The 13,167-nt window shown below is 33.7% G+C and overlaps 1 protein-coding gene across 1 annotated transcript in view; it reads left to right on the forward strand.

Annotated features, from left to right (window-relative positions):
* The first annotated feature begins 1,431 nt into the window (after positions 1 to 1,431).
* slou (homeodomain transcription factor slouch) overlaps positions 1,432 to 13,167 on the forward strand; it is a 30,599-nt gene continuing 18,863 nt past the window's right edge. The window contains exon 1 of the mRNA XM_089646789.1: positions 1,432 to 2,888. Coding sequence (XP_089502915.1) covers positions 1,871 to 2,888 — 1,018 coding nt within the window. The 5' untranslated portion in view covers positions 1,432 to 1,870. The remainder of the gene's footprint in view (positions 2,889 to 13,167) is intronic.

Raw genomic sequence — 13,167 nt, forward strand, 5'->3', positions numbered from 1 at the left:
CCGTCCTTTCTGCCTACCCCTGCGGGGAAACGGCGTGATGGTTTGTTAAATACAAAATACACAGGTAGGAAACCGAAAGCAAACAACTGTCGGAGGCTTGACAATATGACTGATTATAGTAAGTAACGAATAATAACTACATAGAGGATTTTCTCATAACTTAACCTAACCTAACCTAACCTATCATAACCTAACCTACCCTAACCTAACCCAACTTAACCTAACCTAACCTAACCTAACCCAACCTAACCTAACCTAACCTAACGAAACAGAAAATATTGACGAAAAACACACGAAGAAAACTTACTGATATAAAATATTGCTAATTTTTTTAAGAATCTCTTTAAATTATTCGTACTCCGGTTAAAAACGGGACTGCAGGCCTTAGACTAATCAATTGATTGATTTCCTTACTAACTATCAGTAAAACACGAATATGTTGTGGCGATGTTAGAACACGTGTTCATATAAATTCGAATATTTTCGCATTTGTCATTATATATTAACAGGTCAAACATAGGTACTAACATTTTACTAGGAAAGGGCATGCTATCCCGATTTTAACCGGATTTTAATAAATCAGCAGTACTGGAAGATAAGCGAATCAAATTCAAGTGTCGAGTCGTGTCAATAGTCCTAGGTATATATGAAAATAAATTAAACGACGAATTTTATTATATTAATTGTGTCAATCATTATATTGTTTGGCGTTTAATCCTCTCTATTTACCCTTATTGAGAAATGGCGTATTGCTAAGCTAATTATATTTAACGAGACTCTTGTATTGGTATCATAATCATATTCAGTCTGGAAAATCTCTGCTTGTGAATTCAATTTCAACGGAAATGAAGGCTTTATAAATGATACTTCATCTCCCCGAACTCCGTTTCTCCGCTTTCCCCTACCGGGCCATCGATTAAACGTTCTTATACGTTTAACTAAATTGTTTAAAGTATATTGGTTCATTACCCGCAGTAGATATCTAATATCTTCCAAATCCCTGTATCTCTTTCATTCTCGAGTAAAGTCCGCATTGTTATCTCTCTCGCACGCCAATTTCGCAGCCCCGCCCCTGTCATTAAAACTACGTAAAGAGAGCTTTTACGGAGACACTCCCATCCAAAGCTCCGACCAATCGGAGGGGTGCTACCAAAGTCACGTGACGAGTTAAACGCCCCCCACCCTCCGCAAAGGCGAGATTCTTCTTACTCGACCGCCATATTTTTGACCGGAGGGGGGCGAAGGACGCGTTCTCATCCTTTATTTATCCTAGCAGAATCAGACAAGCAGTGATATCTGAACCGCGCCGGTTAACGCACGTTCGGCTTTCCTCCAATTAGAATTACGTAGCATTTTAGATTGCTCCCTGAGGGTGTTTAAGGCTTTTTGTCTTTGGGGTTGAAGCTTTGGGGTTTCGTTCGTAGGGTTATCTAGAAGTTGAAGCTAAGTGCTTGTCAGACAGTGTGTTGATAGCGATCGCGAAGTGTGTCTCGAACTGTGTGTTATTGACAACTTCATCATTTTTATAAAGACAAATTAACTCTTGACTCCGCTCATTGACTTCTTTGTTTCCGAGATTGGATTATTTGCTATGAATTGAAAGTCAGTGACAGTTATAGCAGTGTGTGCTACGCAGTAAACAGTGCTAAACAAATAAGAACAGAACGTATTAATGCAACAGTGAAGAAAAAAAGTTTTTTAAACTTTGCACAATTATTAGTGTCACTAGTAAAGTGCTTTCGAATTTAAACATAATTATGAATTCATTTTTCTTTCTCGGTATAAATTAGCTGCAAATGTATTTTCTATGGAAGTTATCATTGTTGGAAGCGGCTTTTTTATGAAGTATTTTTAATTCCACAGTAAAATAATGACAATGGTTATGATGCAAAGACTAGCAGAGACAAGACAAGAAACACAACAAAGATCTCCAAGAGGCTCACCAAAGCTCTTAATTGATCACAATATTCAAGGAAATATATTGAAGCAAGATGAGGAGATCGACAAAAGAAACGATAACAATAACAGAATTGAACAAAGGCTCGAACCCTCAGAAGAAACAATCGCTTTCGAAGGATTCCGAAGAATATCACCTGAAAATATAACAAACCACGATAAAATATTTAACCAAGACAAAAGACTGTCAATTATGCCACCAGCAATCAAAATAGCAATTCCAACAGAAATAAACTTAGCAAGCCAACGGAGATTAACGGACCTCACCATAACATCCGCGGGAAATAATAGAGAATTATATTTACAAAGAACGAAAAAACTTAGAGAGTCGTACGATTCAGACTCCAAAATGGACACAACAGACCAAAACTCTGAAACAGGAGAAGATTATGATAGACACAGTGATGTTAGTGAAGAACTGAACGTAGATGAAGTGACAGATGACGTTTTGTCTCCTGTTGACTTAACAAGAAGACAGATGACCACAAAACATTACCCGTTCGTTCCACAAGCTGGGTTATTCCTTCCAAAAACAGACAACATTGCGGGAATGAGCATTTTTGATTCACAACATGACCATTTTGCATTTGGATCAAATCAAGACTATAACAACAAAATATCTTTTAAATCTGATGGTATGGAAAAGATTCATCACGATGAAGACAGGCAAAATGGTCCAGAAAGCATCTGCAGTGATCTGAGTAGACATTCTCACAGTCCAAAGCCGGGAAGTCCGAGAAGTCCAAGCGTCAGTTTGAACCATAATCGGAGATTGGCTTTCTCTGTAGAGAATATTCTAGATCCGAATAAGTTCACTGGAAGACACGGGGAGATTGGTCCTGTGTTGGGCGCGGGGAGAATGGGAGGCGGGATGGCTCCTGCCTATTGGAGGCCGCATTTTGACGTGCTAGAAAGAGACGGCAGTGAATCAGGTATGAAAACGATTTTACATACAAATAATAAACATATATATGTACATTATTAAACGACTTAAAAATCACTAGATATATTATAATTGTAGGAATTTGGAGCTGAAAGTTTTCATAAATAACACATCAGAACAATGAGAATTGCTGTATCTCCAATTTTGAAAAGGACATCTAAATTCAAAACATGTCCGAATTAATTGAACCAGAGTTACAATCACTCACAGACAGTGACACAAATTAGTATGTATGTTTGGTTCATGCTATTTTGAAAAATAGTCATGATGTTCATCACGAAACGTACTAAACTTTAAATAAGAGGCATTCCTGCAAGACGATTGTATTTCCCTATTGCGAGGCTAGCTACATTTACAGTTGAGGTGCACACTGTCCACTACAGTACAGTGTATAAAGCTAGGTATTAGAAGTTTTAGAAGTAAAAAACAATGATTTTGTAGAAGGGTGTCTATTATTTAAAATAATTTACAATGTTAAATTTGACTTTGAGATATTTACAAAATTTTACCCGTCTCATGGGGACTTATGTTATTTTGTTAGGTGCGAGCATCCATGGACTCTATTTCTCTATTCTACCGTGTTTCCGTGTTTCAAACCATTTTTAATATTGATAAATCTAACCTAACCTATCCTAACCTAGTTGAATTTGCGAACTAAAATAGCTCTAAAATGTTCAGGAAACCTGAGCGTTCGAGAGTTATATTCATCAGTGCGGTTTTTCTACTTCAGACTGAATGCTGCAGAAATGAGATCCCCGAGACGCATGTAAGGCTGAACCGTGAATGATCGTGTGAGAAATGTGGAGATCCGCAAAGAATGCAAGTGTAATGAGTAAGATTAAGAAGAGTAAGGGACGCTCAGCTGGTTTGGGCGTGTAGAGCGAATTAACAAAGAAAGGAGTGTTGGTAAAATGTATGACGTAATTGTTAGTGTTAGAAGAAGTCAGAAACGCTAGATAATTCCAAGACACAATTAAACTGAATCAAATACTTGCGTCCGGACATGTCTAGAGTCAGAATAATAGAATAGTACTATCAGGCGATGTATGAATGCGAATGAGGCAAGGAGTGTGTGCCAAGACCGAGTTATTTAGCAGACCGTCCTCTCTGCCTACCCCTGCGGAAAACGGCGTGATGGTTAGTCTATTTATTTATACTGGGTTTTTACAGACGATCTCACTTACGCGAGAACAATCCCTTTATAAACACTCGGTTAATACACAAATAGGTACTCTTTAAGTGTATTTAAGTTACATAAAAATATGTTTTATTTATTAAGATAATATCTATACATTTGTTTTGCCGAAACGTTAATTATATGAAATTTTTCGATAAAAAATCGCAAAGTAAGCTTCGAAAATTATTAAGAAAATGTTTTGTGTTGTTATTTATGTTATGTTATTATTTAATATCCAAGCATGAAAAAATCACAGTGTAACTTTAAATGCAATTTAAATTTTTATAGAGAGATTTTTGCTGTATTTCAAATGAGTCGTGTTTTATTAAATATTTTCTCCATTTTTGCTTAATTATTATAATTTAATATTAGCTCGCTCCCTCTAACATTCGTATATACACGTACATAATCTCCCTTTCAATCCATCTTTGAACTCTTACTACGGGGCCTTAATATTTGAAAATAATATTATGTCATCAATGCGGCTGTTGTGGATGCTTTTTTGAAACAAACAACGAACTTAGCAAATAACACAACGCCCAGACTAAAATATTTGTATGGTATTTTTAGTCATAGTTTTAAAAGAATGTATATTTTCTCGTCTTCTTATGCGCCCTAGCGGTGATGTTTCATCAATATATCGCTGTATTATAAATTATCCAAGTATCTGTTATTATCATTGCGATGAAAAATAAACTAGACTGGTGACTTCGATTGTAAATGTTACTTTATCAGAGCAACAGTATTAATGTAATATGGTAACTATATACAAAAAATCAGAAGATATGAACATTTGAAACACAACAATATAAAGGAATGGCATTCTAAATATTATACCCGGTTATCCTTTTCTGTAGGCCTTTTTAAGATATACAATTCCTTAGTACATTATTTTGATGTTTCTCATAAGGTTTAGCCAGCTTTAGAAATGTAAGCGCCCGAAAATAAATTTTTACGACTTGATTACAAAACATTGATTTTTATCTTTTTTCTATAAATATAATATGCATGTTTTGAATATATATAAACCTTTCGGAAGAAATTCTCTAAATGATAATGAAAACTCTATCAAAATCAGTTGCGTAGTTTAGAAGAACTAAGCGTACAAACAGACAAACGTAGATTGCTACTTAATTTCATAATATTTAGAGATAATTTGGCCTAAGTCTGCAACAAATTGACTTTAAACTCTTTTACAGTTTTGCCATAGAAATTAGCCAAATACTATTAAGTTTTTTGTTGATATTAATTCCTAATCGTTAAAAAAGAAATATAAAACGCTTTACTTTAAATTCTCAGATATGGTTTAATTTAATAATTAATAATTTCTCGCTTTCGATAGCAAAAACACTTTCTATTTCCGTTAGTTACGGAAACCAATTATTACTAGTGTTACCAACACTAATATCTAAAGGTATCCGGTAACTACTTGGTAATTATAATTATTGTGATTACTTTGTGGGTAATTATGTCGTGTTTTGCTTCCTTCTTATTTGGCCAACGTTGCAGTGTCTATAGGTAATCAACGCGGCATGATGAAACAAAAAATTAGTCATGAAAATAATTACAATTATCAAAGAATTAAGGCAGCACAATATTTTACTAAAAGGGTTTTGCTTGAAGATCACATTCTTATTCATTCTGACAAATTCGATTTTTTTTCAGATCGATACCCACGTATGTAAATTATTTATATGTTAGATTAATAAATTAATAAAAACAGTACTTTACAATTACAATACTACACGAAGAATAAGTTATTTTCCAAGGTATTCAGTTATAGACACCTGATTCATTATTGTAAGCACCAGATTTAATTAATATGTTTAGCTGAATTAATTAAAATAAACCCCGCGGAAAGATCAATTTTCTAGGCCTGCTAGAGCAAATTCGACCGTAGGTCAGTCCAATACGCCGGGCCGCGCGCTGAGTATATTATTTGTACACGCTTTCTCCACTTACGTCGTTAAGATTCTGAAGTACTCAAGCCTTAAACCTTAAATCGTCAACATGAAATAGGTATCACAGTTGCATTTCTATTTACCCATTCTTAATTATTACTAAACAATATAATTTTGGTTTAGTATCTAACATTTTATAACTTAAAAACACACAATTCTTATTTATACTAATTCATTCTTACTCGAAAAAGAAAATTCTTATTAATAGTAAAGATTCCATTCCGCCGCCATTCTTGAAATATTTTGTGGTGTAATGGTTGGCCTATTTGTCTTTCAAGCAGTTTATCGTGGTTCGATTCCCAACTGTACAAAGAAATTATTTTTATATCATTGAATAAGAAAATAATGCTAATAAATCTAAGTGAAATATGAAACAGAACTAGAACAATATGTTTATTCGAGACACTTTCTAGGTTATAAGCAAATTCTTTAGAACTTTGTAATAATTAAAAAGATAGCAACCAAAAATATGTGTAAAATTAGTTGAAGATAATATTGTTTATTATGAATTTTAAACATGAGATCGAAACTTATGACGTTTTAATGAATAATTAGGTCCAAATGGTCGAGTGGTTAAAGACGTTGTCCCGGTAAGAAAGAGATCCTGAGTTCAATTCCAAGTTGTGACCATTACTTTTTTTTTATTTTTCTCTGACCGGTTTTTCGTTTCATTTATATAAATATTTATTTTATTTTATTTTATTTATATTAAGTTTTGTTTTATTTATATTTATCAGTATTATCTTCTTCTTCAATATTCATTTTTTAACCTTATTATATATTAAAGAATAACTTCTAACAACCCTATAATAAATAAATAAATAAATTTAATTGATAAACTGTTTATTTTTGGTTTTGACTACTATAAATATATTTCAATGACTGGCAGTAGGTGCCTACCTAAAAAAAATAATTATATTTACTCTGTACATATCGGAAAACAATAACTTTTACGTTTTATGTTTTTCCTCTTATCTAAGGTTTATTAATCGAGTCATAAAAGTTGTGATATAAAAAAAACGCTTCACCCCTACGCTTCACTTTACTATAAAATATGAAGTACCTACCCACCTACTTACTTAATACAACAATCATATGAATACGAGTAGAAAACACACGGGTACTATATAAAATATAAACTTACTGATGTAAAATTTAAATTTACTGATACAAAATATAAATTTACTGATGTGAAATATATATATTTACTGTAGAAAATATAAATTAACTGATATAAAATATATATTTACTGATAGAAAATATAAATATACTGATATAAAATATATATTAAATGATATAAAATATAAATTTACTGGTATAAAATATAAATTTACTGATATAAAATATAAATATACTGATGTAAAATATTGTTATTCGTATTCCTGTTGAAAACAGGACTGCAGGCATTTAAAGAATGAATTGACAGATTTCCTAGTAAAATTTTAGTAAAACACGAAAGTGTTTTAGCGGCGTCGGAACAGGTGTTCATAAAAATATTAATATTTTCGCATTTCGTCGTTACATAATTACAGAACACGTGTTCAGATATACATTTTAAAAGTACTACGGTACAGTTTATTGGGCAATGACATGTTGTCACCTTTTTAACAAAACCATTTTTAATTTTACTGTAATACCAGCTTTTAGAGGATTGGAGCTTGCAATACTGTTTCGCATAAACATACGATTCACCATAATCTTCAATTACACATTGCTGATGATGGACATGTTGATCATGACATGATGATGGGCACATGGCTGATGATTGCCCTGATGATGGACATTGTAATGCTGTCCAAAACGTTGGATAAAGAAGGAGGCAGCGCAACACGGCATAATACGCTAAAAACTTATACTTTTTGAACCAGTGAGATGGCATCCCCAATTGGACTATATTGTGAGGCTGAAGGTAGTGGGGAATGGTGCTCTTACACCAGGGCGATACTGAGAGTATCTTCCACTGTGGATCGTGCTGCATGTATACCAAATCGAGATATCAAGGCCTAATGCAGAGAATGAACTCCTTAATAAACTAAGCTCTTCAGTAAAGCGTAATGTCTTTCATAATTCAAGCCTTACTTCATTCCTAAATTTAAAAATATAACATATTTTCCGACACCGTGATAGTGCACTCGCAATGTACCCAAAGTTTATCAGGAAACCTGTTACTTCATTAATTAAGGGCCTGCAATACCATTTTTAACTCGATTACCAATAAGTAGAATAGATTCTTAATTAATTAGCCTTACTCATTTTTCTCCGTGTGCCACATTTTTCTCAGGCGTCCACGACTTCTACAATTAGCATTTACGAAATATACATTTTCTTTACAATACCTTTTTTCTTTCTAAGCATCCTTTTCTTAATATTATTCAGTAAGTTTACAAAACGTTTTACGTTTTAAATAAGGAGACCTATGTCTACATTACGTACATGAACAAATAAACGAATAAATAATCAAATAACAAGAACACTTAAGTCGGGCACTTAAAGAGAAGTGATTTTATTATTTAATAAATAGCTAAATCTGGTCTTTCTTCCGCCACCATGAGCATCCCTCAAGGTTTATCTTCCGTCCCTTTATCTTTATCTTTATAGTCCGGTTCTACCCCTGGTTGGGGGGTGGGGATGGAGGGGATGTCCGCTGCTACCCTCTTAAATTACCCTCCCTCTAAGTGTAAGGAGGCTGACCGGGCGAGCGGCGAATCGGAAAATGGAACAACCCTTAAACAGGGGCGAATCTCAGGAACACGGAATTTCATGCAACTCATATAATGTTTAGCAAATAAGGGCAAAGAGACTCGGTGTTGGTGCCTACGTACTACAAAGACAGAAATAAAATACAGGATTTTCCAATAAGAGGTGTTATTTTGATATTCAATAGTAAAAGATCAAAGGTTTCGTTGCTTGTCCAGATCAATACCATCCAATTCCGGCCGTAAAAATCCATCAATCATCTCTCAATAGCGCGATCCATTCACCGTAACTGTTGCTCCAGCCACATTTTCGAAAAAGTAAGGTCCAATGACTCCGCCGGACCATAAACCGCACCAAACAGTCACATGAAAATAGAGAGGCTTTTCAACAATAACTCTTGGGTTTTACGAGCCCCAGATGCGACAATTTTGCTTGTTGACGAAGCCACCGAGGTGGAAATGGGCATGGAACTCAAGATGATTAGCATTTGATTCACTCAAGTGAATTTTAATAATTTCATTGCGTTGTTGAAGCGTGTATCGTTCCATTTTTATTAATGGCGTAGTTTCTATTTGTCAAATGTTAAAAAAAATGATAGCTTCAAAAGTAACATCTACCGAAATAACGGGCTATTCAAAATAACACCTCTTATTGGAAAACCCTGTAGTTATTCATAGTTTTTTACGATATAACAGTATACACCAGGGTTCTAAGGACATATTATCACTGATAAATATCCCGTAAATATATAACTACTCTTCTGCCCAGTCATATTCTAATAAATGTAATAATATCAGTAAAGGACGATAAAAAAGCAATTGTTAAAATATTCAAAAAGCAGTGTTTTCAAACTCATATCTTTTCAAGCATTCTAAAAGAGCTCTGTTTTCTAATGCAACCTGCTAAGTAAGTATGATTTCTGTATCTATTCGTACCTACATACATAATTAGTATTCGTACCTACAGTCATAATTACTTACTTACACCTTCTATTATTTTTTATTTATTATTTACAATATTGTATTTTTTGTAAATCTCTCAGCCACGGGTACAGAACCCTTAGTTTTTTTTTAAATATTTTTTAATATTTTTTTATTATTATAATTTTAAGTGAAAATCTGTTATTGGATTTTATCTTTATTATTTAGTTTATTCTTATATATGTAAATAATCTGTTGATTTTCCCAAATAAATAAAAAATAAAATAAAATAAAATAAATAAATAAAAATAAGTACAGCGCCCATGAGGTGATTTTGCACGAAAACATCGCTATATAAATCATATAATTATATTATTATAAGATAAAACTTTGCAAGTAATATTTTTACAACGCTGTTGAGGTGATTTTTCACAATAAAGTTAGACATTGCAAGTTAGAACGGTCAGTGGCTGATTTGTCATCGCGCCTGGGTCCCTCCGAGGCGTCGTACATTCAATTCTTCAGCTGGCTAAGTCATTCATCACGATACCAGCAATATTTTTCGCTTACTGTGGTGGTATTAGAATATTTTCAGGTTATTTTTAACCCGGGAATGTTTATCTTTCTTTAAAAAATATATATGTCCATTGAGGTGCTTTTTCACATAAACAGATCTACACAATGATCAAATTATTATTATTATTATTTTTCACCCTATCTTGACTCGTAAACATGATTCTTTCAGCTATCTACAGATACTTTCTGTGATGTTTGGTAATAAGTTGTGGGTTTTCAAGCGATAGATGGCACCAGTCATAAAGCTTACTCCAGAGCCCGACAGATGTCGCTAGAGTGTAGCAATTGCCTGTGGGATATTATTGCCAGACAACAAGCTTCTAGAAACAGATAATTACCAACCTACGGGTAATGAACAGTGTAGCTAAATCCAGACATATTTATTGCAACGTAAATAAACGCAATTATAGTTAAAGAACCTTTTACTTTATCAAAGAGTTCCCAACACAGAAATCTGCAAGTAAGAAGAGATATAACACTTTCAGTATCGCTAATTATCGATAATTTTTCATCCCTTCCACATAAAAATATTCCTTATTCAACACGACTGCAATACTTCCACTTTCCCGAGCATTTTCTTAACCAATTCCGCCCTGGTTTAAGAGTAATTTTGTGATACTTTATTGCCTAGAAGGGATGTTTTCCCTAAAACAAGTATCCTCCCTCGACTTCCAAGGTACGGTCAAACGCCTCTACTTACACGTGAATAAAATCTTACTGCACCCTTTTTAGGATTTTCTTTTTCCATCGTCCCTTGGGGTGGAATAATTTCTTATAAACCTACCCCTTTAAATCTTACAGCCTTCTGCTGATTTAAGTATCTATTACTACCGATATGACAATTGTCATCCCTTGTTTCCTGCATGGAGAAATCTTAATATATTTTCAAATATGGGTACGAAATTAGGATTAAAACTTATATCAACCATTTATATATACAGAGTTTTCCAATAAGAGGTGTTATTTTGAATAGCCCGTTATTTCGGTTGATGTTACTTTTGAAGCTGTCATTTTTTGACATTTGACAAGTAGAAACTACGTTATTAATAAAAATGGAACGATACACTTCAGCAACGTATTTAAATTATTAAAATTCACTTGAGTGAATCAAATGCAAATCATTTTGAGTGATAAGGCCCATTTCCACCTCGGTGGTTTCGTCAAAAAGCAAAATTGTCGTATTTGGGGCTCGGAAAACCCAAGAGTTATTGTTGAAAAGCCTCTCTATCTTCAACGTGTGACTGTTTGGTGCAGTTTATGGTCCGGCGGAGTAATTGGACTTTATTTTTTCGAAAATAAGGCTGGAGCAACAGTTACGGTGAATGGATCGCTATCGCTACGTGCCACACAAGCAACGAAACCATTGATCTTTTACGATTGAATATCAAAGTAACACCTCTTATTGGAAAACCCTGTATATTGTTATGGTTTATTATATTAAATTTAATATTTAACTTATTTATGTAGCGCCGTTTTCGTGAAAAATCGCCTCAAGGGCGCTGGTATATATTATTATAAATTTACAAAAAATAGTGTCTATGGCGGGGTGGCTTTTTTTATTACAGAAATCTACAGTTTAATTTCGAGATTAATTAAATTTTACACACTGGACCTTCAGATCAAGAGAAAGGTGAGGTTTACGTGAGATTTCAAAAAACTACCCCTATTTTGTATCTGCCATTATATTATGTACTTAAATTTAAATGTAATAATATAGATATATACTTAACAGTTGTACAAATACCTAAAATTGTTAATACTTCGTTTATTTCGAATGATTTACACTGTCAGGGAATAGGTAATACTAACTTACTAACAGTTTCTTCATAGGAGTAGGCATATAAGACAGACAGCAAAACAACTCGGTCTTGACACACACTTCTTGCCTCGTTTGCACTCATACATCGTCTTATACATACTCTTCTGTTACTCTTGACTCTTTACTTGTACTTTACTTAAGTATTCGGTTCACTTGATCGTGCCATGTCTTCAACGGGCGTCCCCGACTACTTTAACCATTACTTTCACGTCATATATTCTCCATACACTCCTTTCTTCATTCATTCGCTCTACACGCCCAAAACATATTTTTTAATCTTACTCGTTACGCTTAAATCAGGAATGCATTATTTGCGAATCTCCGCATTTCTTTTTCCACACATATACCTCAAGGATCTTATCTCCACTACTCCATTTAGTTTACTTTCAACATTCCCTTGCCAATTCCATGCCTCACTGCCATACATTAAGGTAGGTATCAAAACCTCATTGTGGATTGCTAACTTGGCTTCTTTGGACATTTTTTGTCAGTGCCAACCATGTTTAGCACGGGGTAATCTTACGGATATAAAATACTGTGTATTTATTAAAAACGGCTGCAGGTCTTTAAGGAATAGATTGACAGAGTTCCTAACAAAGCATCAGTTAAAAGCAAATGTTTTATGAGGACGGCGGAACACGTGTTCATACGAATACTGATATTTTATTAGGTAAAGGGTTCTCGATTTATTCTGAATGACTTATATTTTATCAGGAAACTGCCATGCTATCACAATTTTTAACAGGATCATTTTTCTCCGTGAGTCCTCCATTAACCGTGTTCGTTTTACATCTCTCGTCATAAATACTTATTAAATTACCTTATAAGATTAGTTCCTCCTTAAGTAATGTTATTTCTGAAAGAAGCAGATTATCATATTAATATTTAACATTTCTTGTGTTCTTATTTTCTTTATCCTATAGAAAGAATGCTCCGTAAGATAAATTAGATCAGGAACCGGAAAAATCTCAATTTACATTGTCATCGACAATTATGTTGACTTGATGTTGATTTCCAAATATTCCAGTTCCTACCTGAATTAACTTTTGTTTTTGTGTTTGTTCCATTTCTAATGGTCTTACCTTGAATGAAAGCAAGTGTGAAGATATTTGAAAAAA

This window comes from Hesperophylax consimilis, chromosome 25, assembly GCF_061612785.1.
Source record: "Hesperophylax consimilis isolate HC1 chromosome 25, BYU_Hcon_1.0, whole genome shotgun sequence".
Taxonomy (NCBI): Eukaryota; Metazoa; Arthropoda; class Insecta; order Trichoptera; family Limnephilidae; genus Hesperophylax; species Hesperophylax consimilis.